Raw genomic sequence first — 27,735 nt, forward strand, 5'->3', positions numbered from 1 at the left:
GGAGATGTACCACAGTACCCTGACGTGTCATATTGGCACCTAAAATGACATTTGCACGAAGTGTGTAAATGCAGTTACTGGTCAATATACGGCATGAAGGCTATTTTTAATGTACCGTAGAATACCGTGCATCTGCCCATTCCACATTAAGCGCCCATTCCCCAATTTTTAAGATCTGAAAAAATGTGTGTGTAATTTATGCGTAAAACTCATAACCGAACAAGTGGCCATCCCCTGTTTTTTTGCCAATTATCTTCAGATTTTGAGTGGGCGCTTGCCCGGTATTTTACGGTAATGAGCATGCTTTATAAGAACACTGCCGTTGGTTCTACAGCTTTGCGTGATCTCGGAAGTCTCATTTTGAATTGGAAATTTCTCGAGGGTGTCGAAGTGTTTGCAAACTGTGCCACATTATTGAAAAAATTGTGTCGTCCTGCAGTCTCATTCTTTATGACCAGAGAGACGCTCGAGCCACTAATATTGTTTGGGACAAGTGCAAACACCCACGAGGCTTTTATTTAAATACTTAACGCGAGCATAAAAACAAGCTTTCTATATTTGTCCGCTGCTACTGGATCTTTCTGGCTCGGATGAGCTCTTTTTTTTAGAGATCCATATCCCAAAGTTGTCTTATAGAGGTCTCAGTAAGGCTGAGAGATAAAACGACGTGGACAAGCAGTTCTCGTCGCCCTCAGTTTGTGTACTGGAACTGAAATAAATGATTAAGAGATTTGTTTATTTATCACCCGATTGATCAAACCGCCCATTGTGCGCAGTCCTCCGAGTTCAAGAAGGTGGGCTTCTACAAGGGCCAGCGCCTTCACGGGCCCATGCAGTGCTTCAGCACCGCCCGGTGGCTGAACTGCACCAAGGAGACTACTGCGCTGCTCTCTAGACCGCACAAGAACGTCACTGTCACCGTGGACGAGGTGGGTTGGCAACCTGCCATCTTTCTCGCGTCGTTTCCAGCATGGTGCCTTGAACACACTTCCAACCGGCGTGTTTGCCGCTTCCTAAACAGCGGTCCCTCGACCTCCGCTCGATGGCGCAATAGAAGTGTCACGCTGTCGCCGGCTGCGGTCCCGACAGTGTCTTTTGCAGCGGCGGTGTATGTGACAGATTCCTGTTCTGCTGCAAGTCGCTCAGCAGTAAGGTGGTTCACGGAGGCTTCGGTAGTTGAGAGTTGGGTCACGGCGATGACAGAGGATCTCACCTTCGCTTGTACTCTTTAATGCAGATTATGTTCTACGAGTTGTTTTCCACAAGAAAATTGTCACGAAGAAGCATAGGGAACGAACATTGGGAATTAATGTCGTGAATGAGCGTCTTGAGAGACCGACGCACTGGGACCGTGACACGACGTTGTGATCATGTATAAAGCTAATTCGATGCGCTGCCAGCCGGATAATATAGCCCCCGACTGAGCTGCGCAGCACATCTGCTGTGGAAGGGTGAAGAAGTTTACTCGAATACAAATGTGCAAGCGAGAGTGGCACATTTTGAGTGAAAATAATGAAATAATAAACAAAAATAAAAGCAAAGAAATAAAATACAATATTAAATATAAATGAAATAATAATAAAAAAATGAAGTATATTAAAAACATTTAGCAGAAACCCCACACTGGAGTGTGGTTTGTGCGGGACAGATTTTGTGCTCCCGGGTCCTTGTCGGCACAATCGAGCCTGCGTATCATCCAGAAACTTGGTAGGACCAACTACCAGGATCGCGACATCCAACGGCACGACACGCCAACTCTGTGGGCTTAATTTGTGGCCACTTGGGCACGTCTTTCGATAGAAGGGCAGGATAGGAGGCTAAATACGCCAGTCGGAGTACCAAACAATGTACTTGCATCAGAGGCCACGGCACAATCTGTGCCACGCCATCAAGATGGGTTGCAGAGGACAGGGGGTAGCTACAGAAAAGGGAACACGAGGATGCATAGATTTGTTTTCTTACTTACTTGACCTACAATCGGTGCAGTCGAATTGTTGGGTTATTCCACGGGCGGTAAAAAGCCAAGAGGTGTCGTGCGATTTGGGACCCTGCTGAACCACCCAAAAAGATTCGAAGACCATACATATGGCACATTTGGCACAAAGTGAAGTTTCCCTGAAAACGTTGCGCAATATTTACATCACGAGACATGTTTTGAGTTGGGAGCAATTATTTTTGTTGAAAAAACATTTTGTGTTGGGAGCAACTCGAAATAGAAGAATTTTGTCAAAACCCCCTATAATTTTTAAGGTGAAACATTCTTTGGCTAAATGTTTGGCATTTCTTGGAGCTGGATAAAAACGTGGCTGTGGGGCTTGACACTGATGGGTTTCGAGTAGGGAGAAAGAGGCCATCGCAGTAAAAAAAAGAGTGTTTGCACCAGGCGGGAATCGAACCTAGATTTCTTAGATTATTAAGCGAGTATCTTTCCTGCATGTTGCGACGCATTGCCGTGAGTTGAGGTGCCATTTGGCGGGAAAGCCCTGCAGGGCATTTGCTCTGCATCGGGCAGGTAGCAACTTGACACCCTGTCTCATGCTCTTAGAACCCGGGCTTGCCGGTACCTCCATTTCAGGAATTGCTATAGAGTGTGTATGCCACGCGTTCAGCCAGTCGCTAAACTAACCGACGAAGAGTGCCTAAAGCGTAGGTGCCACACGTTTCACGTGCAACGCAATTGTCCAACAGTTTGCTTTGCATTTTTTTAAAAAATCGCGCACCCAGATTCAGAGGTTGGCATTTTAGGTCGCCCTCCCTCACCCTCACAGCCACACTCACCTAAACCCCTCACTCACCCTCACCCTCACAGCTACACTCACCTTCAGCCCCTCACTCACCCTCACCCTCACAGTCACACTCACCTTCAGCCCTTCACTCACCCTCACTGAACCTCAGGGCCCTCACGCACTCACCGCCCTCACGACCCTCACCGCCCTCACGACCCTCACCGCCCTCACGACCCTCACCGCCCTCACGACCCTCACGGCCCTCACCGCCCTCATGGCCCTCACGCCCCTCACTCACTCATGGCCCTCATGCCACTCACCGCCCTCACGCCACTCACCGCCCTCACGCCACTCACCGCCCTCACGCCACTCACCGCCCTCACCGCCCTCACCGCCCTCACCGCCCGCACGGCCCTCACGCACTCATAGCCCTCACACCACTCACCGCCCTCACCGCCCTCACCGCCCTTGCGGCCCTCACACCCCTCACGTCCCTGACACACTGATGGCCCTCACGCCACTCAGGCCAGCTTCAGATGGGGCAATTTCGCCCAGAAACTTTACGTCGCAACACCAGCAGCACGGGTCGCCCGCGATCACACGCAGCAACCAATTGCTGCAATTTGCCATTGTCATCATAAAATTTTATTTTTCTTGCACTATTTAGACACAATTACGCATTATAAACGTGTTTTTATGCATTTAAATCTCATTAAGAATACTAATGCACCTTTCTGAAACAGTTTATTTCCAAAAAACGATCGATTTCAAACCAGAACCAAGTCTTTCGGTGTCATCATCACCGGCAAGAGGTATCACGTGAAAATGTTGCGTCCCTGATTGGATGCAGCCGCTTCAAACGTATTCGAATTTGCTCCGAGTTGCTTGCTTATTTCGAGCCGGACCCGAACTCAGCAATTCGTGTCGATCTAGGGAAAGCTAGAGAACAACCCGCCATTAACACCAAAATTGCTGAGAAAGATGCTCGATCTGAAGGGGCCTCACGCACTCACCGTCCTTACGCACTCATGGCCCTCACACCACCTCATGCACTCACCGCCCTCACGGTCCTCACGCCTCTCATGCCACTCACTGCCCTCACGCACTCATGGCCCTCACACCCCTCACGCACTCACCGCCCTCACACCACTCACGCACTCATGGCCCTCACGCCACTCACCGCCCTTACGCACTCATGGCCCTCACGGCCCTCACCGCCGTCACCGCCCTCACCGCCCTCACCGCCCTCACCGCCCTCACCGCCCTCACCGCCCTCACAGCCCTCACCGCCCTCACGGCCCTCACCGCCCTCACAGCCCTCACGGCCCTCACTCACCCTCAGACTCATGAATTTTCCTGGTTCAGAAACTCACTCACCCTCACCTCACCTGTGAAGATGAGGGTGAGTGAGGGTGAGTGAGGGCCCTCATGAGTGAGGTTTGCCGAGGTATGCCCAGATTGCAAGAAATGCCACATAATAAAGCCCCTCCTTTTCCTTGAAAAAATCTTTTGTTACAATTTTTACATTGTGAGACTCTTCCTATAGGAAGGTGCAACTCTGAAATGCACTCCACTTTTGGTGCATTGTCCCAAAATAGAAGCACTTTACAGTGCTCAAAATGAGTCTCAACCAAAATCTTGTGGTACACTTTTTTTTTATTTTTCAGCGAACAGTACTTTTGTAATGTTTGCATTCTAATCAGGCATTGCATTCTAATCAAGCAATTAAAAAAAAAGGATTTGGGTGGAGTTTGGTTTTATTCTAAGAAACTGTGAAAAATTTCTGGAATTTGTGCAGAATGTTGCGGTGTGGTCGGGGGAGCGTTTCAAATAAAGGCCGTTTCGTTGCATGCTCATGTCAGTTTGTGCTCTCAAGCACGCCTGCAGTAAGGAGTGATACTTCAATCCCCGTCCCACCCCGTCCTGGTCTGGATGAGCTTTGTACCGACGTGCAGTCGTGTATCACTCTTGCGTGGTGCACGTTAAAGACTGCAGGCTAGCGGTTGTACCGCACTGGATAAATTTTTCAACTACAGTGCAAACCAGCGTCGCCGTATATTACACTGTCTAAGCGCAAAGGTCAAATTTGACTTAGCTTGGTGATATTGTCCCGAATAAAAGTAAAAGATGAATGTGAAACTGAAAATAAATTTTTAACAAAGCAAACTTGTACTTACAAACTTGAAAAGAAGAAAAGGTACTGCATCTTGTATCGGCGACTGAAGGACTGCTGTCCTGAACCAGTGCGTTACCGCTGCTTTTATACTTGTGGTACGTTCAGGAATGTCCCAAACCAGAACAAACAACGACAGCAAAGAATGGGTTAGAACTTTCCAGAATAACACAGAATTACAAAAAGAAGTATGTGACCCAAGGGGGTTTCGAGCCTCACTCCTCCACATGGCAGTCGTGTGCGTTGCTAACTCGGCCTTGCTCGCGGCGATATGGATGCATTGCAGGTGAAGGTGGTGTACCTGTTCGTGCAAGGTGTGTGCAAGGCCTTTGAGGACACGGGGGGCGTGCAGGGGGACTCGGAGCTCATCAAGTACGTCATCGAGGGGGAGGCCCTCGACAGGTGAGTGCGGCCGAACGGCAAGGAACGGGACACAACCTGCAAGAGGTAGCGCTCAAGAGTAAAACGATTTACTTGGAATTGCGTTCTGACAGAAGCTAGGTAACTCAGATATGTGTTTGTCTGTCGGTTGCGTGGCGCATCGTGTGACCTGACGTCACGTGACTCTTGCGAAACCTTAAGTTACTTGAGTTATGCGGAACCTTACGTCACGTGACTCGCGGTGCGAAACCTTACGTCACGGGACTCATGGTGCCAAACCTAACTTCATGTGACTCGCGTTGCGAAACCTGAAGTCACATACTCGCGGTGCGAAATCATCGTGTCATGGTGTCTGTGACGTTGTTGGGTTTCGTAACATTGGGTGTCAATTCGAGATTTAAAGTGACGTTGCCTGATGTCACGGGACACTGGACCATGTGACAAGACGTGACGTCACGCCACCACTTGATTCCGTGATGTGAGATCGGGTCATGTTAGATCGCGGTGTCGCATGACATGGCGTCAGTTACGTCACTTGACACCACGGCATCGCGTGATCACGTAGAGTGGTGTTGGGGTTTTGTGATGCCACATACTAATCCGTGTGCAAATAAAGATATGTCATGAAAACCCACTGTTTCTCATACATGGCCTTTTTGCATATTATGGTTTAATTGATAGATCAAAATACAGCTGCCATTTCTTTTTTCTCGAATACATCTTTCACTGCTCCGGTTCTTGCACACCGATTTCAAACATAAACCCGACCACTGTCAAAAATGGCAAACTTGGATATTTTTTCTAGCACCTTGGTGGATAGATTCCTTGCAGACCATTCTCTTGTCCGTCTCTCAAAAGATACCTTTGCCTTACCATGTACCCCAATATATTATGAGGAATGTAGACTAAGCAACTATAAAATCAATGTTTACCATAAGAAGAACTCACACCAAGTATTGGCGTAGCGAACTGCTGGTGCCGACAGCAAGATGAGACTGACCCTATAGATGTGTTGGACCTGTACCGGTACTATAAAACACTTCCCTCATTGAGGCATCCCTATGTGTTCACGGCTGGCACGTCACTCCCATTCGCTCGCATAAGCAATCGTGCGAGGCCTCGGATATTGAGTGACAAGGGTTCCTTGAGATGAAAAAGTTTGAGAATCCCTGAACTAGGACCCTTGGGGGCAGTTAACAAGTTAACAACAGATGACTTCACCCTGTAACAAGCAGGCATACAGGAAACCCTCCTGTAGCCTGGCAGGGTAGTGACACAGAGCTCGACCAACTTGGAGTCGATATACTGTAAACGACTTAATTTTTGTGAAAACCTAATTTTTGCGAATCGCCTATAACTTGCGAAAAATAGGTCCTGCGAACAATTCTGCTAAAATATAAACACATTGGAATCTATATTGAGATCCCACTGTGTAGCGAAAATTAGAACCTGTTAATTATTCCAAAATTTGAGCTTTGACCTTAATTGCAAAATATTGAGCCCGTGAAATCAAAGTTGTTTACAGTACTTCATTTCGCCTTAACCCCTTAAGTGCCTTGGACGAGCTGAGCTCGTCGGCGGCTTTCTGGTTAAAAATGCCACGGCTGAGCTCGGCTCATCCAGTAATTTCTTCGGTAGCCCTCGATTCCATGGATGAGCTAGGCTCGTCCGAGTGGCTTGCGGCGCTGATGATGGATGGCAGCACTCATTTCAGCAGTGAGTCTTTTATTTTTTTCGCCACCGTTGGAAGGATAAATGAGAAGATACTCGGCAACAGTAATTAAAAAATGTTGTCGCTACCCAACAGAGCATGCGGAACTTCTTCGCGAAAAAGAAAAGCGATTGCAGTGGAAAGCTCAAGAGACTCGGAAGAAATTCAGATTTGTTTGTCGAGTGAAGACGATGATGACTTTGTTGCTGAACTCTGCTCTTGAAGTGAATCCGATGATGATGACGACGATGATTCGCATTGTGGCGGCGATTCCACACAGTCTGCAACCTCGAAGAATTTGGCTGTACCATACTTGGTGTTTTAGCACGAAAACATCAACAAGAATGCCATGATTCACTGGCTTTTTTTACACTCAGCCCCAGAAGATGTAAGGTGCTTAAAGGGACACTGAACGGAAATTTAGATTTTGTGAAATAAGGCCGCCGAAGCGTTGAAGGGACGCTACAAACTCCAAAACATCACTCGTACATTGATATCTCAAACGGATGGCTGTATTTTTGGAAAAAAAAAGGCACGACCAAGCAAGGGCTATGACGTCACGATCCTCCTGTAACAGTTGAGAATGAGGGGAAGCGTCCTTGCTTCTCACCTTCTCGCTTCAGTTCACCTGCTGGAAGGGACGAAGCAAGGGGGAGAGGGAATGAGAATCGTGATGTGACGTATCTTGTCGGCTTCGTCGGCCGTGTTCAATCGCACACATCTTTTTTAGGGGCGAAGCTACTTAGGGTTTAGCCTTGTCCGTCTGGCGTCCGTGCTCACAGTGATTGCCATCCCATCTGTCATCTTAAAAAAAAGAAAAATGATTGCGCAGTCCACAGGATTCGAACCTGTGCGGGGAGACCCCAATGGATTTCAAGTCCGTCGCCTTAACCACTCGGCCACGACTGCGGGACGAGTAGGGGGCTGTGGGATGTGGTAGTAACTCAAGAGCTGGGGATGTCATGGATGAAACGTTGCATGTAGCCGCTCAACGTCTATACAGGAGGGGGTGCTGCAGTCAAATGCTATATAATCGCGTTAAACTTTGCATGCATTGGCTCATTGTTTATAGACGAGAGGGCGCTGCGGTCAAATGCTCAAATGCGTATATAACAACATTCAATACCACACATTCTCTTTCTGACATGGATGAAAATGAACGAAAGGCTCGGCATGCTGCGGCTCAGCGTCTACGCTGACAAGCACCACCAGAGCTTCGACCCAAACAACATCATTCACCACATGGAGATGTGGTCATTTTTCCTTTTAAGGCACACATTCAATATTAAAAATAAAAAAAGAATGTGAGCCCCATTGTTGTGGTCCTCAAAAGCTAAAATACATTGATAGGAAAAAAAAAAAAAAAAGTTGCATAGATTACAGGAAGTACACATACACGTCATTCTCAATATGGCGACGTACCGTGGGCTGGACGATGCGATGGTGGCGCACCACGGACCAACGTTGTGACGGACTTGGGGCCAGTACTTTGGAACCGTCGTTCGTGGTATCGGCAAATTGGTCGTCGTGGTCTGCTTCGCATGCCATAGAAGCCGAAAAAAAAAAAAAAGCACTTCTCCTAGATAGCGAGGCTCTTGTCAAATCGGAGAGGTCCAACCGAGTCATGACGCAGCTCCCGTGTCCAATCTGTGCCCTGCACCGGCCTGAAGTCTCCAACGTAAAAAAGATGTAGCACTGCGACCTTGTTACTTGTATTAACTTTCACTTTAAGTACGACCTTAGCAGAATCTACAAGAGTGAGCTTTGTGCTTTCAGCGTCCCTGTCAAGCATGCGTGTCTCAGTGGTTTTGAGGCTAAGCGCTAAGCTACGGCTCCCCAGCGTTCGAATCCTGGGTGGGGTGGGTCGCTGAATAGGCGTGCGACCGAGGTTTCGTTTGCGCGCCAAAGTATTCCCGGGCGGTCCAAATGAATCCCCAGTCCTCCGCCGTGGTGTGCCTGATGCCCGTTGTCGGTTGGGCGCGTAAAATCCCCAAATTTAAGTTGGATTGCCAAGCATGCAAGCTCATGCAGCGTAAACATAGTTTGGGGCAACATGCTCGTGCTGGTAGTTTCGACTTCGCGTGCACGTAGGGTCAGGCAAACAGTAGGAGGTGCTCCATCGGTGCCCCGACAAGTTCCACTGGTGTGAGCGAGAGCAGCTCCGGATGCTCCTCCTCCCTTTGTGCGGCAGGGTGAAGATGATCAACATCTTCGAGAGGTGCGCCCTGCAGATTGGGGACCGGAACTACTACACGCTCAAGGCCACGGACAAGGTCACAACGCTGGAGGCCTGGAAGCGGGGGTGCACGGCCAAGTACTTCTCACACCCGACAGAAGGCGTGAGTCCTAGGTTTTCTCCAGAAATGTTTTAGATGTGGACATCTGACAATTTTTAGGGAGGGAGGGGAGCGGGGGTCTGGGGCAATTGCCGCACCTTTTGGTGTTCTCTGCACTTTTTGTGCTGAGTGACGCTGTAAGTGCAAACAAGACATGGTACTTTTTTTTTTGCTTTTTGCTTGGTTAATTTAGGTTAACCTTTTTGGACAAGCCTAGCTTGTCAATGTGGAGCTGTCTCCCAACAACAACAACAGCAGACGAGTATAGCTCGTCTGCCTTCCCTGGCTCACGCACTCGACCGTCTCGGACGGCCCGTTCGTGGCTTAGTTTGCGGCTCTGCCAACAGATGGCAGCACCGACTCATTTAACATTTTTACTCCAGTTCAATTTGTGGCTAGAGTTTTATTTTGAAGGCTACAAATTTAATTTTGAAGACAACAGTTAATCAGTTGAGGTTCAGAGATTCCCCAGAACTCAAAACGTTTAAGAAGCTAATGCTCTGAATGGGCAGTTCCCACCAAACTGCTATTTCTGACGACGGCTGCTCGATTATAGAAGAAACGCAGAAAAAACTAGCACACTCTCATGTATCTCTCCAGTGCACTTTTTTTGGTGCATTCGAAGGGTTTCGGAAAAGAGGTGGGGGCAACGCGGAATGTGATGTGTTAGTGTGGAGAAACTGTGTACCAAGGAATAAACTGGACGGCACAAATGGTAGCATGCATAGTTAATCCAATTAGAATGAAGGGGCGGTGGCAAAGTGTACCATCCAAGCGCTGTCCATTCGCCATTTACCCCGTCTCGTAGTGTTTGGGGTGGTGACTTCTCATCGCATCATAAAGAATATTTAAAAAAGTACCATCACTATATCACCGCGGTTTTGCGTATGAAAGTTTGCTAGATGCGTGCGTGTCTCGACTACAAGCATTCACGAGCTTCAGGAGGCACCTCGCCAACAATGGTGGCCACTGCGCTCGACGAGCGGCATCACCATCCCCATCGCCGAGCGACTGTGCAATGTCCCCTCGGTGCACTGCGCATTTCTTTTGCTTTTCTGTCACTCTGTATTGCATTCTCTTTCTGGGAAAGTCCAGAGCGTGCTCGTTTCACAGAGCAGAGCGAAGGCGTCTGGCTGGCACAGGTGTCCAGTAGACGAAGAGACGAGCGCCGTGTCGGCGTCCGGCCGGCAGTCGGCTTTTCGACTGCCGTCCCCAGTTGGGGATGGTAGTCGAAAAGTGTATGTGAATCTAACCCGAAGACATTCCGTGGATTCTGCAAGGCACACCTGAAAAGTGTTAATCTTTACATGCTTATTTGTTAATACTTTTTCTATGTGTTATGTTTTGATATTTGTCCTTGTGGTAGTTTTGTGTTTTCCTATTTTTCACCTTGTCGTCACCCTTCTGCTATTTGAATAATATGTCATTCGATTCCCTCTCATGTAATGCTTCTCATTTGAAATTCCTTTGAAGTGCAATAAACTGAATTGAACTAAACAGACTGGCCAAAGAAGGTCCAGTTTGGATCCCCCTCGGTTTCTTCGGGCTCTTTAAGGCCCTAAATTCCCCGACAAAGACCACATTTTGGCCCAAAGAACCGCGCTAACCAGGTTGGCGCCACCACCCAACTCACTCTGGGTGCGACACCGGCGTTTGCAGAAGCCGGTTACGGAGAACGGCACCCAGGAACCCACTGCGGCGGCGGTGGCTGGCCAGGGAGACACGGCGGATGGGGCAGCCAACGACCGCTGCAGCGGCAGCGCGGAGGAGGCCAGCGACTCGGACTACGCGGAGGAAGTGGGAGAGGAGGACGACGCCACCTCGGACAGCGCCTCCATGACGAGCGCGTCCACCGCCTCCTCCCTGGAGCACCGCAGGACGCCCGGTGAGTTGGCTCTTTCTTTGAGCACGTCCTCGAGTGTCGCTTGGCATCGATTAAGGTCGTGGAGAGCGGTCGAAACAACACGTGGTTTGCCACGGGAAAGACGGGGAGGGTAGGGAGGGTAGCAACGGAAAGGAATCATTTTTTTTTTGCTTACAATAGATGGCACCACGAAAACTTGGATACTGCTCCCAGTGATGCAACACGATAGTTCCAACGACCGCTGCAAACAACTGCAGATCAGGAAAAAAAATTTTTTTCTTTGCAATTACGCTGTGGAATAGCAGTATTTTGGGGGAAAGTGACTGGTTTTCTGTTGCTTGTGCCGAGATAAACAATACGAAAAGTACAAGCAGCAAATTCAGCATTAAAAAAATTGTGAGCCATTTTACTTATTGAAGGTGGCTGACCAGCGAAGGTGTTTAGCACACGACACAGACCCTCCCCGAGGAGCCGGAGGACACTAGACATGCGCAACAGGACTGCCACCCTGGGAGAGTAGAAGGAAAGGAAACTAGACACGCAAGCGCTTGGAGAACGACCCCAAAGAGAGGGCAGTGTGAACGTAGACATGGCCGACTCGGGTCGCACAGCGGCAAATTTTTGAGAAACCTTTATTATCTACCTGAGAGTCTACCGATCTTGAAAATGGTGCCTATCGATGACTAATCTACTGAATAGGCCATTGCTAAACTACCCAAGCATCAAGGAGAATATGGAAAATGGTGTTCCACGCGCCACACGTGCTGGCATCTGCATTAATAACTGTTCTAAAGCAAAAGCGTAAAACAAATGGAGTTTTGCACGTGCGTTCATCAACGCTTTATTTCGCTTATTTACTTTGAATCTTTGATACGGGGATTGAGTGCAATGTATGTAGTGGCGCAAGCGTAGAGTTTTTGGTCGCTACACGGGAAAAATCCACAGAACCCTAGCCGTAAACAGCTTCGCTGTAATAAAATCTTCGCACCGCCTCTATAATTTTTTATTGCACTCTGCCTCGTAAATTTGAGATAATGGTTGTGATGGTAATAAAAAGTTTTTGATTGGTTCTGATTTGGGAGGTTTCCCCGCCTAGGTTTAGGTACCCAAGTTCAGGGCCGTGCAGGCTACCGCTATCTTTCTGGCCAGAGTGTTCGGCTCTCGCTGTTGCTCGGGGCCCGATTCGAGTAGGGCAGTTTCCCAGGGGGATGCGGGAGAATTTGGCATGGGTCAGATCTCTTATTCGAGCAGAGTCGGGCAGGTCCAGGTGCAGCGATGGAATGTGGGGGGTCGGGGAGTTGCAGTGTGGGCACGTGCCTCGGTAGCTACGAGGAGAGAACAGATGTAGCTGGTGTTGGTTTGGGAAAGTCTTTGTATGTGTCTCGGTTTGGAAGCCACGCATCTGTTTAGGTCTTTGCTTGGAGGTGGACATGTCCTTCACCCGGACCGGTGTTATTCTGTAACCGATGAAAGCTTTCCTTCCTCGTAGGTGAAGCTCTTTTTCTGTTGCGCGGTGACGCTTGCAGGCATTTGCCGCCGTGGCAAGCACGGCCCCTCCCTGGCAACGAAGCTGCTCAAGAAGCGCAGGGTGCGCACGAGACGCCGCCGGGCGGCTCGCAACTCCCAGATGCCCAAGCCTGGTGACGTCCTGGTCACGGAAACTTTGAACACCGAGACCACCGCACAGGTGGTCTGGCAGGTGAGGCCTTACTGTTCCCCTTGCTGCCACTCTATGAAACTGCTTTTCTCTGTAACTGGGTTCCCTGGAACACGGGTATTCCCCGGAACACGGGTGTTCCCCAAAGTACCCACGGGGTTTTCCTTGAACTCCCAGATTTCCTCGCCTATCTCCGCCTGCGTGTTAATAACTTTACTGTACGAGCACTTCGTTGAGTTTCTACAACGAGAGATCCTGGTGGCCTCGGAAGGTCAAAGAATGTCTGCGAAGAGGTACTTCCGAGAAGCCAAGCACATTAGCCAGTCATCGACAATTACTCTGGATCTCGGAGGAAGTTTGTTCTCGAGTTCTTCCTACCAGCTTCGACCACCTCCATAGTCTGTTTAAACTTCCCGGCCTTCGGGTGTGAAATGAGAGTGTAAATTGATCATCCAAAAAACAACGGGGGTTAGCGAAAAAGGGGAGAGAGTCGTTTTAAACGCATAATGGGTCGTAAAGGTTCTTTGGTGCCACGTCCACGTCACAGACCGGAGAGCATGATCCGGGAGACTACTTTGTTTGTGTAAGCACTCGTGCCGGAAAGCGTGTTTTTGCAATGTCGCATGCTTTCGCCATTCCTCACAACGCTGCAGCCAACAAAAATAATTAATTTTTCTGAAATGCGTGGCTCGCACTAACGTCGCATCGTCTGCCATTCGGGTTGGCCTTTCTGCCGAGAACGTACCTTCTGCAGCATACATTTCCCACGACAAAATTTGTTTTTCTCGGCAAAAAGAAGCAGCAACGACCACCAGCATGACTCGATGTCACGTGTGAGCCACTTATAGAAATGGTTCATTTTTATGGTATAAAGCAGTATTTGCAACACTAGCCAAGCAGAGAGCATTAATCGTCCAAATTGTGAAGTTGTTCAGCATGGGGAGCGATCTTGCGATGGCACTGTAGACTACCGTAATATCCCTAGGCATCGGCCACCCCACTTTTTAGGCTAATATCGATTTCCAAAAAAACGCAGAGTCATCGCTCATCCCTTCAAATACACCAATGCTGACTTCGTGATCCGCGAACATTCATCCTACCCGAATGACGTGGCCGCGGACCTTACAGTTGGTGGATGCTCGTGAGAAAGCAAAACGAAGGAGAGAAGGACACTTCTCTTTGTTTTCGCATTTCCTCCACGGGTGACCTCAAAGTCATTGTGTATCCGTGGGGAAACAAGAATGATTGAGATAACAAAATAGAAGTTTGTTTTGCTTACAAAAAAAAAGTTGGAAAGATAACACAAGCAGTAACCCATTCAGGGATCGCGAAGTAAGTGAACGCCCCATATCCTGGAGTGCAAGGTCAGAGTCTGTCTCCGCCGAAGTAATGGTCGCCGCGAACCCGCTTCTTCTCCCGGCACGTTGCGACGGCGGTTTGGCAGTGTTTAAGACAAAGCCAATGGGTAAATAAAGCTTTGCTGGAACGCCACACACAGACGTTTGTAGAGTGCCACTTTTCGAGCTGCATGTTCTTGGTGCCGTCCACGCCACGTAGCAACGCCGCCTTAACCCGCACTGATAGCACGCCGTGCACGAACGCACGCATGTATGCACCAAACATGAAAGTTGCGCTAGAGCTTGCGATTGACAAGGCGCCCGACTTTGCCGGACGCCGAAGTATTTGCCAACGCAATCGCTGGTTTTCCCAGCATCACTCTACGTCGCTTCTTTGGACCGCTCACTCGCTCGCTCGTTGTGCCTGGTTAGTTTTTTATTTTCTTGTAAACTTTTTTTTTTTTTTAAACTAATGGGGAGGACATAGCGGTGTACTGTGCTTTCACGGTGTAACATGCTTTCATGGAACAAACGTTAGCGCTGTATGCGGATCGGTGGTGTTCATGGCACATATGCAAGCAACGGACTTAGTGATAGTAAAACATTCTTTCATGAGCAATGGACTTAGCGATAGTAAAACATTCTTTCATGAGCATTTTTTGTATAAAACAATAAAACTAATTCGAGTTTTGAGTTTAATGTATCTCTTCTGCAGCCGCACTAGATACGTACAAAGAAATGGGCGTTTTCTCAGATTTTTTTTGCTTTTTATGCTTGCCCACTGAGACATGGACCACCCCACTTTTTTTCATGAATTTCAGGCGGCAGGGGGGTGGGCGATGACTCGGGATATTACGGTAATAAAATTTTAGGGGCATCACGGATGATACAGTAAGCTGTGAGGTGCGGGCCCAAATACACGTGCATGTACAGCAAAATATAACACGAGCACCTGGAGGCAGTATATCGCAAAGTTTTTAGCTCACACTGACACCCAAATGCAATCTATTTTAGGAATATCATTGCATCTCCATGTCCTTCTTTTGCGGTAAGGATTCTTTCGAAGTATTGTAGATTTTGTGTATTTGCTCTGTCATGTGAGCACGTCGTCGGTTTTACGTATCCGGTGGCCCGGTTTTTCATAGTGCCAATCAGTGAGCGAAGAAACTTGTTTCCGCAGGCAGACTCGACAGCCGTCATATATTCAAGTAGCGTCCTCCTATGTCGATCTCAATCGGTGATGTGAACTTTATAAAGTAAACTTTTGATAACGACAAAGATTTATGTAACCCTTTAAGCGCCGAGGACGAGTCTGACTCGTCCAGGGAGTTCGTCCCGAAAATGCCGAGGACGAGCGTCGCTCGTCCGCTCGTTTCAGCCCGCGTCTGTAGTGCCAGCGACGAGGCACGCTCGTCCAGTCTATTTTTACGTTGAAAATAGTTCTCCCGCTAGCCACCAGGAGGAACAGCGAACCGAAATTTCGCTAATTTTGGCATCAGTTTGAGAATCTATCGTGCTCCTCCGGCAACATGGGTTTTTAAAAATGGCGTCTCTTTTGAGTGGTGGCATGCGTCGCTCGTCTCGGAAGCGCGTATCTTTAGTTGATGAGTTTTCTAGTTCGGATGATGATGACTTTGCGCTAGACGATGGCGACGGAAGCGGAGAGTCCGCGGAAGAGTTTGAAAGCTCCAGTGACTCGGACCTTTCCGGCGATGAGGTCGTTGCTTCGGCGCGGGACTAGACAAAGGTGGACACGACAAATCCTCCACGAGCTCCTCCCCGCTTTCCGTTTACTGCCACGCCAGGTGTCTCCGCTGGTCTCGACGAAAACGACACCCTCGACGCTGTTGGGTACTTGGAACTCTTGCTGAGCCCGGACGTAATGACTCAAATCGTCAAGGAAACAAACAGGTATGCCGATCAACACTTGGCGACCGCACCGATCTCAAGGGGCTCCCATGTGAAGGCGTGGAAACCGGTGACGGAAGCAGAAATGAAAGTCTTCTTCGCCCTGCTGCTTTTGCAGGGAATAGTAGACAAGCCAGTTGTCGAGTGATATTGGTCAAAGCGCAGAGTGATTGAAACCCCAGTGTTTGGAGAGGTGATGAGTAAGAGCAGATTTATTCTGCTCATGAAGTTTCTCTACTTTGCAAACAACGAAGATGATGCTGGTGAAGTGGGGCAAGCGCGTCAGAAACTTTGCAAGACCTGGCCGGTGCTGTCGATCATAAAAGAGCGCTTCAAAGCAAGCTACATGCCAGAAGAGAATATATCCATTGACGAGAGCCTCATGCTCTACAAGGGACGACTCTCCTGGAAACAGTTCCTTCCGCTAAAACGGTCCCGCTTCGGCGTGAAGTTCTATGTGCTGTGTGAGGCAGCATCCGGCTACATATGGGACGTCGTCATCTACACAGGCAAGGGCACTGACGTCGACGATCAGGCAAGCGCCATGGGGACGAAAGTCGTCATGAGACTAATGGAGCCACTGCTGGACCAGGGCTATTGCCTTACTGTGGATAATTTCTACACGTCGCCGGAGTTGGTTGAAAAACTTCTGAGCCGCAAGACTGACGTCTACGGCACTGTGCGACCATCCCGCAGAGATATGCCACCTCTCAAAGATGCTAATCTCAAAAAGGGAGATATTGTGGCATACCAGCGAGGAAAGTGCATGGCACTCCAGTGGAGGGATAAAAAGCTCGTGACTTTGCTGTCCACTGTGCATGATGCCACCATGACAGAAATGGTAAATAGAAAGAAAGAGACAGTCTCGAAACCAGCTGTAGTCATCGACTACAACCACACCATGGATGGTGTTGACAAGAGTGATCAGATGCTTTCCTACTACCCTACAACCAGAAGCCGACAAAAAATGTATTACAAGAAGATTTTCCGTCACCTCCTAGACATGGCAGTCTTCAACGCATTTTTGCTCTACCAGAAACAAGGCGGGAAACTGAGCCACCTGGAGTTCCGGCTGGCGCTAGTCGAAGGAATGGTCCAGAAGTACCACGATCCGAACCGCACCCTCAAGAGAGGCAGGCCGTCCGACACCAGCTTGCTGCGTCTGACTGCCAGACACTTTGTGTCCTACATCCCACCGACACCTGGAAAGGAGCTGCCAACACGAAGGTGCGTCGTGTGCTGCAAGGCACGAGGTGGTGGGGACAAGAAGGTGCGCAAAGAAACGCGCTACTGGTGCAAGGACTGTGGCGTGGGACTGTGCGCCATCCCATGCTTCGAGGTGTACCACACCAAGGCACAGTTTTGAAGGTTTATGAAGTTCTTCTCCAAAGGGTGTAGAAGTCTGCATTTCCAGTTTTTAGAACTTTGTTTTTCAACTACGGAATTCCTGATGCCGTCTCGGTTCCCATTTTTAATTTTGTTTGCCTCATATGGTCTAAGATAAGATCAATTTTGGTTTTCAGTTGTTAACCTTTTATGCCCATGTCTTATACGCTTGAAATAAGGAAAAATTCTTCTATCAAAGTGTGCAATAAAAAAAAATTGCATTTTGGTTACATTTTTTCGAAAACTGACTGGCACTTAAAGGGTTAATTACACACTGAAGGTTTGGCAACTTTAAAAAAGAGCTAATAATGTTGTTCAATATGCGAATACACACCTCTCATTCCTGAAAGAAAAAGTTAAATAAATGACAAGCTAAAAACCCAAGATGGAGGCAAAACAGGAAGGACAATCAACGTTTCAATTGCAGCTACAAAATTTTATTTACCACGCCTCTTTTTTCAGTTATCTCTGTCCTAGCATCCTCTCACACATTTGCACACGCTCCACATTGTGTGCTAAAGTTAAATTTGTAACCTTCACTCTGAGTAATCTTTTCATCTCTGACTGAACCCTTCCGGACCCTCGCACAACCCAAGGTCACCCGTACACGGTATCACTCAACAGAGTGCTACCCGCTTCCCCTTTATTTATTTTTTTCATTTATTTATTTGCACTTGATCCTGCTGTGCCCGTTGGGGCATTATAACAGGGAGAGGGGTGCATGAAGAGTTTAAAAATAAACACGGTGAATGTAATTTAGGAAACAGTGAGGATGGCAACCGGTTTCTCTCTTGTAGTACAAACAAAAAATGATGAGATGCAGTGTGACACATGATCACCTTTGAACAAGTGATCTAGTCTCTGTGGCATATGATGTGGCATCATCAGGCATATTGCTTTTTCTGGATTCTTGTTTGGTCATGTGGAAAAGGTTATAGCAGAATGTAAGATGGAGGTTTTGTCGTCGGGTAGCTAATAATGGCCAATTTAGTTTGTCTTTCATTTTTTAAAAACTTGGGCATGGACGATAGTTATTCAAAAACATATCTAGCGCTTTGATTTTGTATTACTTTTGTCTTGTCAATTAGTTTGATTGTTAGAGGGTCCCATACAATACAGCTGCCTTTTAGTGTTGAACGAATAAACATAAAATGGAGAGTAGTCTTTAGTTCTTTGTTACGGTGTTTAAAATGCTTTCTAAGAAAGCCCAGCATTTTGTTGGCCTTTTGAGTTTGGTAATTGGCATGCATGTTCCACGCTAAATCCTTGGAGAATATAGCACCGAAGTAGCGAATGCTAGAAACACTTTCTAATTAACAATCATTTCATAGATACACTTGTTGACACAGTAACCTCTTTCTAGAAAACCTTGATTGTTTATATTGACCCGCATTTAATTTCATTTGCCAGTTTTACACTATTTTTTAATCCTACTCAAATCGAGCTGTAAAGCATCATTATTAAAGAGTTTTAGTAGATCGTTCTGATACCTTTGATAACGATATGATGCATCTGCAAAGGCGGCGGCGGAGCATCAGGTATTATTTCACAGTCATCGGAACGATCTACTAAAACTCTCTGTTGTCACATATTGATCTGTAAACTATAAAATCATCGGCGGACAGCTTAGTATGTGAAGATATTTTTGACTATGCTATCAATACATATCTGAAAATGGTTTCCAAGACTGACACTTGTAGCACACCCAATGTCACAGATACAGAGTCAGATTTACATCTGTTCAAAACTACGGATTGCGTTCTACCACAAAAAGTGCCTCTAGCCAGAGGGTAACATCTCAGTCAAGTTTCAAGTGCCTCAGTTGTTTGAATCGAAAGTGGGTGGCTTGCCTTATCGAACGCTTTGCCTTGCGCGCAATAATAAAAGCAGCACGGTGCATGATAACTGTCACTTCACAAGTTTTCCCCTTGGCACAGTGGCTGAGCGTCAGGCTTCAACATTTTATGGTTCTTGGTTTGATCCTCCTTGGGGGACATTCAGAATTTTTTTTCTTTTAATGTATCCACTTATCACTCTGTCACACATGTACCCCCACGAATAATATGAGCTGAAACACCCGATTTGACCTTTTTCTGCGTGTGTGGTCTCTAAGAGCTCTGTCATCTCTCAATTTGTCTAACAGTCCCAAGTATGGGATGTCAACTTCGCATTCCATTCCTAGTTCGGACCACAGCTCTCTCAAAAACCTGCAGGTACGCCAGAAAAGCTCCAAGGACCGCCTCTGCTCACATTGTCCGTGATAGTACATGCACGTCACTCTAGAGACTAAAATGTTTTCAATGAGGCTGCCCAAAGAATAGAAAACAACATTGTTACGGTTCAATTTCAGTTTGGAGAAAACCAGCTTCTTGTCTTTTTTGTTGGTCCATATTTATTTTTATACTCTGCTTGTTGAGAATTAAAATTTGACCCTCGGGAGTGGAGTCGTCGCCGCCCGAGGTTCTTTCTTTCTCGACGTTTGGGGAGATCCGCTGACTGCCGTTTCGCCGCCCTCCGTAGGACGGGTCGGTGGAGGAAGGGATCCTCTCGTCGGAGCTCTACCCGATCCACCACCTGGACGGACACGAGTTCTTCCCCGGGGACTTTGTCGTGGAAAACACAGGTCCGGTCACGTTTCTCTCCGAGCTGAGTGAGCTTCATAGGGCGCTTTTTTTTTCGGCAAAAGGCACGCCGAAAGCGCCCTAGAAAAGGTTTGCAATTTATAGAGCATGGTTACTCTGGCACGCCCACGACCAGCCGTGGGTGCGTCTCCCTCAGTGGAGACGTGCCCTGCCGTGTCATACGGCACCTGAAATGACCAGCCGTGGGTGCGTCTCCTTCAGTGGAGACGTGCCCTGCCGTGTCATACGGCACCTGAAATGACATTTGCGCAAAGTGTAAATGCAGAAATTTTACCCAGCGTAATGAACGTACCCCCAAAACATGTGTCAGTTTTTCAGGAAAAAAAAAAAAGCGCATTCGTTATGTGATTACGTACGGTAGAGAACTCCCTGCAAAAGAGCGCCACATAACTTACGTTCTAGCAAGCAGTTCAGTTTTCACCACGCTTTAAATTGCGGGTTTTGTATATCAGTTTGCTTTGGACCAGACTCGATTCTAAGATTATTGAGCTCATATTTTGCTATTCCTTCCAATGAATGCAACAAGCATATTGAGTGGTATAATTTAAAAAAATGTTTAAATAAATATAAAAATAATTTGGAGCAAAATCTTCACTTTTTTTCCTCACGCTTTTTAATTTGAGTTCTGTTTGACACTATAGTAAAGTTTGAGACTGGTCCCGTCGGAGACTCGAGTCCTGTTTGAGACTTTAGTCCAGCTTGAGACTCGCTATTGCACAGCCGTTCAAACGTTGATAGGTGTCTCCGTGGCGCCACAAAATGGCCGGACGATTGTGGCAATGTAACGGCCGCCTTTGGCCACTCTCTGTGTCCGAGGGTCCCAGGGTAAGGCCCCTCGTCCTTTTACAGACGACCCTCCTGCACACGAGTACGGGGTAGTTAAGCACGTGGACCACTCCGGCCGGACGGCGGTCATCACCCTCTTCAGGACCTACATGGCTGGAGCAGACCCCCAGTAGGTTCTGCTCTTCTTAATAATTAAAGCGCGAGACACATGTACGACGAAACCTTCCGATCCGACGTGCGGACTGCCGGAATGACCTTGGGGGGAGAGGGTTTTCGTAGCATCGGAGAGCGTTAAAAACCCTCGCCTCCGACCGTCGTATTGCGCGGTCGGACGTCGGATCGGACGGTTTCGTCGTACATGTGTTTCGCGCTTAATATGTTTATTGGGTCAACAGAATGTATTTGCCACTTTACACGAGCTCACTGGCACTAGGGGGACCCAAGTAGTAACAAGCGTACTCGCACTCAATGCTGCCGAGCGAGACGCTTCTTTGTCGTCGCGCACGGTCCCTCGAGCGACTACATTTGAACGCGACTCGTAGGTTGGACTCGTGTCGGCACTCAATGCGGGCTCGTGGTCTTCGTACGTTGCGCAAAAAATCCTTCGCCGTCTGTCGCATTGTGGCATCGCACGATTAATTTAATGCATCATCACGTGACATCATGTACACTGTCACGCCATGTTACGTGATGCAGTGTGACTGCATATCACGTGACGCGAGGTAGCACCAGTGCCACGCGGTGTTGCTTCGTGGGATGCAGTGTCGCGTAACACTGACGTCACTTGACACCCGAGCCACGCGACGCTTTGACGTCGCACAAACGAGCGCCGTGATTGGTGGAAACTCTGGATAGGAGAGCACATCTGGTCCAGGAAAGGGGCATCTCTACGAACGTCTGAGGTGGAGCGAGGGAAGGATCCAAAATGCCGTCACTTTATGTCTCCTTTGGCGGCATTCAGTGCCTTGGTAGGAAACAATCCATATTCTCTGGAACATGATCTGCACCTGGCAAATAGTCCACAGGGGCAAATACTGGTTGAAAATAAAGTGTTTCCCTAGATAGTCGGCACTCGCTGCGTTGTCTGCTCCCGTCTCATAGTCCGCATGTACAACTTCTATGCAGGGGCAAATCCAAGGGGGGAGGCGACGGGGGCCCCCCCCCCCCCCCCCCCCCCCCCAAACAGTCAACCTCCCCCCTCCCCCCTTCTTGGAGGTCAATTTGACATGGGTGAAGGTCAATTTGACATGGGTCAATTTGACATGGTTGCAGACGAAAGAGAGTATGGGAGAATAGTATCCTTACTAATTCTCCCCTCCCCAAAATAGAGTTCTGGATCCGCCCCTGCTTCTATGCAGCCCAGCTTGACAGATGCCTGCTCTATAACCTCACAGTGAAGCTTGTACCATACATAAATTGCCGCTAAAACAAAACCCTAATCTAAAAAAAAAAGTTATTTTTAAAAACAATATTTTTTATATCTGTATGTCACAAACAACATATTGTAAATGACTTATTTTTCGTAGGCTCAATATTTCACGATTTAGGTCTAAGCTGCAGTTCTGGAATAATTTGCGGGTTCTAATTTTCGTGACGCGGTGGGATTTGAATATAGATTCCAATGTGTTTACATTTTTCCGGAATCGTTTGCGGGACCTATTTTTCACGAATTGTAAGCGATTCGTGAAATTCGCGAAAATTAAGTTGTTTAGAATAAATTGAAAGTACTGCTCTTAGGAAATGTATGTTTATAAAGTTGCATCAATTCAGTTTTATATTCAGGCCATTTTCATGCATATTTTGAATAGTTTTTTCTGTTTTCTCAAAATTAATTTTTTTGTCATAACACAGTTTTGCCCACAGTATCTTTTGGTCTAGAGTCTGTATCTGAATAATTCCTTGAGAGTTTAACACTTCAAATTAGAGGGTCCACTTTGAGCTCGTGTGTCGTTTTTACCCGCAGTGTTGGGACTTTTTTTGTCACGCTAAATATTGACCTGCTCGTTTGTGCCCTTACATCCAGACTGATATTTCTGAAAAATTTTAACTGAAAATTTTTTTACTTGGCTAAAACTTGAACGATTCATTTCTGATTATGAGCAAAAAAGTTTCAATTTCTGATTACTTTTTCTATAATAACGCTGAAAAAAAAATTATACAGGCGTGATCGTCCTGACAAAGACTGCTAAGTGTAGAATGTGCGGTGGGCCTACCGGAAGTTTGCTCTCATTTCTGACGCATGCCGTGGTGTACATCAGCCTTTGAAAGATGCACAGTCATCAGTAGACAAAAGGACAAGCTCACGCGGGAGATTATAGAAGCGCGCGCTATCGGACAAGCGGGGTCAGATTGTGTTTGTACCCCGTCACTTGCCTTGTTGGAAAAGGAGTGCCTGTTTCTTTGTAGATCGGAGAGCAGCAGTGTGCGCAGATGACCCTAGGAACACGTGTCGTCCTTCTTAAGTGTTGTTTCCCTTCTTTGCTTTTGGTTCGGGCAAATTTCGTATTTATACACGTTGTCAGATCAGTTGTAAGTCAACGCCGTGTTTGTCTTCCGTCTTCTACTCTGTCCATGTCCCTGCGCTGTTGTTTACCCGTCGGAATAAGAAAGTTGATAGTCAGTGCCTTGTCCTGTGTGCTCTCTCCTCTGTCTCCTCGTGTTTTTGCGCTTTTTTTCATCACGGGAATTAGTAAGTGTTCTTTGTTTCTTTCTTAGCCATGGGAGAAATGTATGAAATGAAAAATGAGACAGGGCGCTGACTTACAACTTTCAGTTGTAAGTCAGCGCCCTATCTGTGTGTTTCTTCGACCTCGTCCTACGTCCTTTTTGCGCTGTTCCCTCCAAACATTATGTACCACCAACTAGCCCAACTACATGCCTTGCTGAGAAATGCCTGTTTTGTGTGGCTTTTTGTTACATTATTCCCGTGGAAACTATGAGGTTTACAATATGATGCCATATATAGGAATGAAGCCAGATGAATGTTGTTTTGAATGATGCAATTGTGAAAAACAGAAACTTGATTTCTAATGCAAAACTTTATTGGTCAAACGCAGCCTTTTCTAAAAGTTGAACCAAACCGGGTAAAGATATGTCTACACGTCAAAAGCAAAAAGCTTCGAAATGTAGACTAAATGTTTCTTAATTTGACAACAAAAAGGTCCGCAAAAATTAGAATTCTAGCTCGGAAATGTTTTGAGCTATCAAAAATCAAGTCGAACCTCGTGACTGACGTGCCACTGGGCAAGGCAGTTCCTCAGTTTGGTGAAGCACAGGTTGGTTTTGTTGATCTTCGCTATCGGAACTGAAATACAATGATCTGCCTTCATTATCAGACCCACAGCTGCCATCAGACTCCAAAAGATTGATCAAGGATTTGCGAGGATTGCGAGCACGCACCGAGCCCGAGCAAGCAGACAACGCTGTCACTAACAACGACACGCTGTCAGTTTTACATTAGGCTGAGAAATCGCTGTCACGCGGAAAGAAAAGCAACTACGTGGAAGCCAAAACTACAGTCTCTAGATTACACTTACGAGATGGTGCAGCGAGCCCGGGAGCTCCGCGGATGTGTTGAAGCGGGCCTCCGCGCTCTACGATCGCGTTCGATCGACGTTCTGTGGGTGCAGTCGGGAGAGATAATGCTTTTCAGCGCTGTCTTTGGTGGCGACACGAGTTCTCCGCTTCTGAGATCTAGCGCGCCGCAAATCAAGCAAGTGCTGTCGTCTTGCCGCACTAACCACACGGCTCGGTGCTCGGCGTTCTGTGCTCAGAATGCTATTTGATGTTCTGCAGTCCACTGGAGCTGGGAGAACAAGAAGTGAGCGTGTACGACATCAAGGATCACCCGGACTTCAAGTATCGGCCGGCGTCCTGCGTCATCAGAGTCGCCAACTTTGAGGTAGGCCTCGTGCTTTGGCTGCCAGCTTTGGTTTTGTTTTTTAATGCATAGCATTTATGGGGCCAGCTCTTTAACTGCGGCAGCGGACACGACAGCAGAGCTATCTGGGGTCGAGCATGTGTCGATGCGTGTCTGCTTCGCGCATTTGTATGCTCCGAACATGGCTGCAGACAGACGACCAGTCTGACGTCATACAAGCAAGAGATGGGCCTTGGACAGTATCTGCAGCAGGTCTTTTGTATGGTGTGTTAAGGGGTGTCCAAACAGGACACTACAAAACTCACAACTCCGGCAAATCGTGCCGCGCTCTGCCGCGATCCGCTTCCGGCCGTCAAAGGGAAATTTCCCTCCGTCAATTCTTCCCGGGGGGAAACTTCCCTCCGTCAAACCTCCCCGTCGCTTCCTCCACGGCGGCCTTACTCTGCCTATCACGTGGGTCCGGAGAGCCACTCACACGCTCTGTTGGCTGTCGGTCAATCGCTCAAGGCCTCCGCTCACAATACGGAACCGCATCGGACGCCATCACGACGAAAGTGAATCTCGACAAAGAAAGCAGATTCGAGGCGGGCGAAACGCACCCTTCGACGCAGGAATGTCCCAAATCCACTCGAAGCCGGACCTTCTTGGCCTTCCAGCCGAGGCGACGGCGGTACGCGAAGGCGTTGGCGAGGTGAGCCATACGCAGGTGGCGTGTGACGTCAATCTGGAGAGGAGAGCAGTCGTGATCGTAAAAATTTTCACGACTCCTGCAAACATTTTCACGACTCCGACAGACCGTAAAAATAGAAGCGTCCGCTTCAATTTTCACGATTTGCCGGTGTCGTGAGTTTTGTAGTGTCCTGTTTGGACACCCTTTTAGCAGTGTGACAGCAGCCTTAGAGATTTTATGTCTGTGCCTTTGACGTAGCCTCGATGGGGACATTTTTTCGTCAATGTAATGGCGTAGCTGGTGTCTTACCACGGTGCTGGAGCTCTGGGGTCACAAACAACATAAACAGAGATACACAACCAGCAAACAAGACTTGCACTCTTATATTCTCGTTGCTTCCTACCTCAGTGTATTGTCATTTTTTGTTTGTTTTCTTACATAATATGTTTACACTAGTGCGGAACGCCCATGGAGCGAAGCCAGTGTTTTCTCCACTGAAGACGGCACCTAGATTCTCATTGGTTGCAACTCGTCATGTGGCTCCAAAGCAACGGCGTCATTGTTGCTAAGGGGCCAGCCGAACTGCTGGCGGCGCAGTGGGGGGAGGGGGCAGGGGGACGCAGGTATGCGCTGGCCTGTCGTTAGCATGCGCCGCTTAATCGTATGCTCAAGGACGACGCCATCCTTGGCGTTATTTTTGAGGTCGTCCTAGACGTCGTTCTTGTTGTCGTCCTTGAGGTCTTCCTCGGCGTTGTCCTAGACGCCGTCCTTGAAGGCGTCCTAGAGTTCATCCTAGATGCCGTACTTGGGCTTCGATCTGTAGGACGTCGACCTCGACGTCGGCCTAAAGCTCGTCCTAGAGGTTGTCCGTGACGTCGTTCTTGATGTCGTCCTCAAGATCCCCCTAGCCACCGTCCTTGACATTGTTTTCGGTATGTGCACAGCAATGCAGATGCTTTGTCGCAGAAGCCATGAAGCCTTTAATAGGTGTAGAAAGATTGCTCGAAAACATTTCACCCACGGGACTATAATGCTTAAAATATTTTTAAGAAAGGGAAAGTGTAGTTGTTTGTTTTTTCTTAAAGAAAAGGAAAGTAGTATTTATTTGTTTTCGTTTTAGTTGTACTATTTATACATTGATGGCACCACCACCCTGTCACTGGAAGTATGCCCTTGATTTCCTGGTCGTGAGCCCTGTCTGTGTTCTTGAGATAAATCGGTTAGAGTTGAACTCGCTGACCTCGTCCAGACATCTCTTCCTTTTCAGTGTTGGCACGCTTGGCCCGCGACTCGCCTTCTGCCGCCATCTTCAGCTTGTAAAGCATTTTGTTAAAAACGTTGAAAAGTTTCTACATTTTTACAAATGCAAATGCTCTTGCAGTAAACAACCCCGTTAAGTTTTCCGCGGGCCTTCCTAAATAAATCTCGCAGCTGCCTTTATCGAAGTGTTTGCTGCAGCACGTGTATACAGTATCTGCAAACATACTTCTTCAGGATGAAGGTTGTGAAGTCAAACGTGAGTCCTGCGAATGTCAGTTGAGCGCCTCCAAAATGTTTAGCGACTCTTAATCTTATTGGCAAGCGATATTGAACGCCCAAAATCATACAGAGAGGGGGCTCGACTAATCTTACGTTATTACGTGTGCCTGAATCGAGAGAACATCTTGGCGCATCACTTTGAGTATGTGACAGATTTCATATCTTTCATTTCTATGGGCTGAAGAACCCTTCACCCTTCCCCCCCACCCCCCCATTTTCATTTCTCCGTCCGGCCCATTTCGTCTCCGCTTTTCGGCAATTTGGCCCGCTGCAACAAAAGGTTGCCGACCCCTGTTCTAGATTATTACGTTAATCGTCCGCTCCCAACGGTGGTGGTTGCTCGATGCAAGGCCCTCTCCTCTCTTTCCTCTGGAACCAGGACCGGGAGTCCGAGTCCACGGCGGGGCAGGTGGTGGACGTGCACCCGATGGGCAAGGTGCAGGTGCAGTGGGTGAGCGGCAAGACCTCGCTCTGCTACCCCCAGGAGCTGTACCGCATCGGGGAGTACGACTCGGACGACCTCTGGGACGACGAGGACGACGGCGACGACGACTCTCAGGACTCCTGGGAGACCCAGTCCGAGAGGTCGCTCCCCGACCAGGCGTGAGTGGACTTTGGGGTCGTGCACGGGGAACTCCACCTCCTCGAAAGTGGTCCCTTTACTTCCGCCCGGTGGGCTTGATAGAACTTTGAACGCTCTGATCGAAGACTCGTTCCAGACACTACCGTCATGTCCCGA

The 27,735-nt window shown here is 48.0% G+C and overlaps 1 protein-coding gene and 1 non-coding gene across 3 annotated transcripts in view; one reads left to right on the forward strand and one right to left on the reverse strand.

Moving 5' to 3' along the window:
- LOC8040386 ((E3-independent) E2 ubiquitin-conjugating enzyme) overlaps positions 1-27,735 on the forward strand; it is an 83,891-nt gene that overhangs the window by 17,080 nt on the left and 39,076 nt on the right. For both annotated transcript variants that reach the window (XM_042294395.1, XM_042294396.1), the window contains exons 5-13: positions 777-929; positions 5,186-5,301; positions 9,183-9,330; positions 10,987-11,212; positions 12,718-12,890; positions 20,000-20,102; positions 20,971-21,076; positions 24,703-24,808; positions 27,376-27,599. In XM_042294395.1, the coding sequence (XP_042150329.1) occupies positions 777-929; positions 5,186-5,301; positions 9,183-9,330; positions 10,987-11,212; positions 12,718-12,890; positions 20,000-20,102; positions 20,971-21,076; positions 24,703-24,808; positions 27,376-27,599 (1,355 nt within the window). The remainder of the gene's footprint in view (positions 1-776; positions 930-5,185; positions 5,302-9,182; positions 9,331-10,986; positions 11,213-12,717; positions 12,891-19,999; positions 20,103-20,970; positions 21,077-24,702; positions 24,809-27,375; positions 27,600-27,735) is intronic.
- On the reverse strand, positions 7,819-7,900 carry Trnas-uga. The gene has a single exon. It is a non-coding gene; the product is annotated as a tRNA-Ser (tRNA).

This window comes from Ixodes scapularis, unplaced genomic scaffold (assembly GCF_016920785.2).
Source record: "Ixodes scapularis isolate PalLabHiFi unplaced genomic scaffold, ASM1692078v2 PGA_scaffold6__148_contigs__length_123643588, whole genome shotgun sequence".
Lineage (NCBI taxonomy): Eukaryota > Metazoa > Arthropoda > Arachnida > Ixodida > Ixodidae > Ixodes > Ixodes scapularis.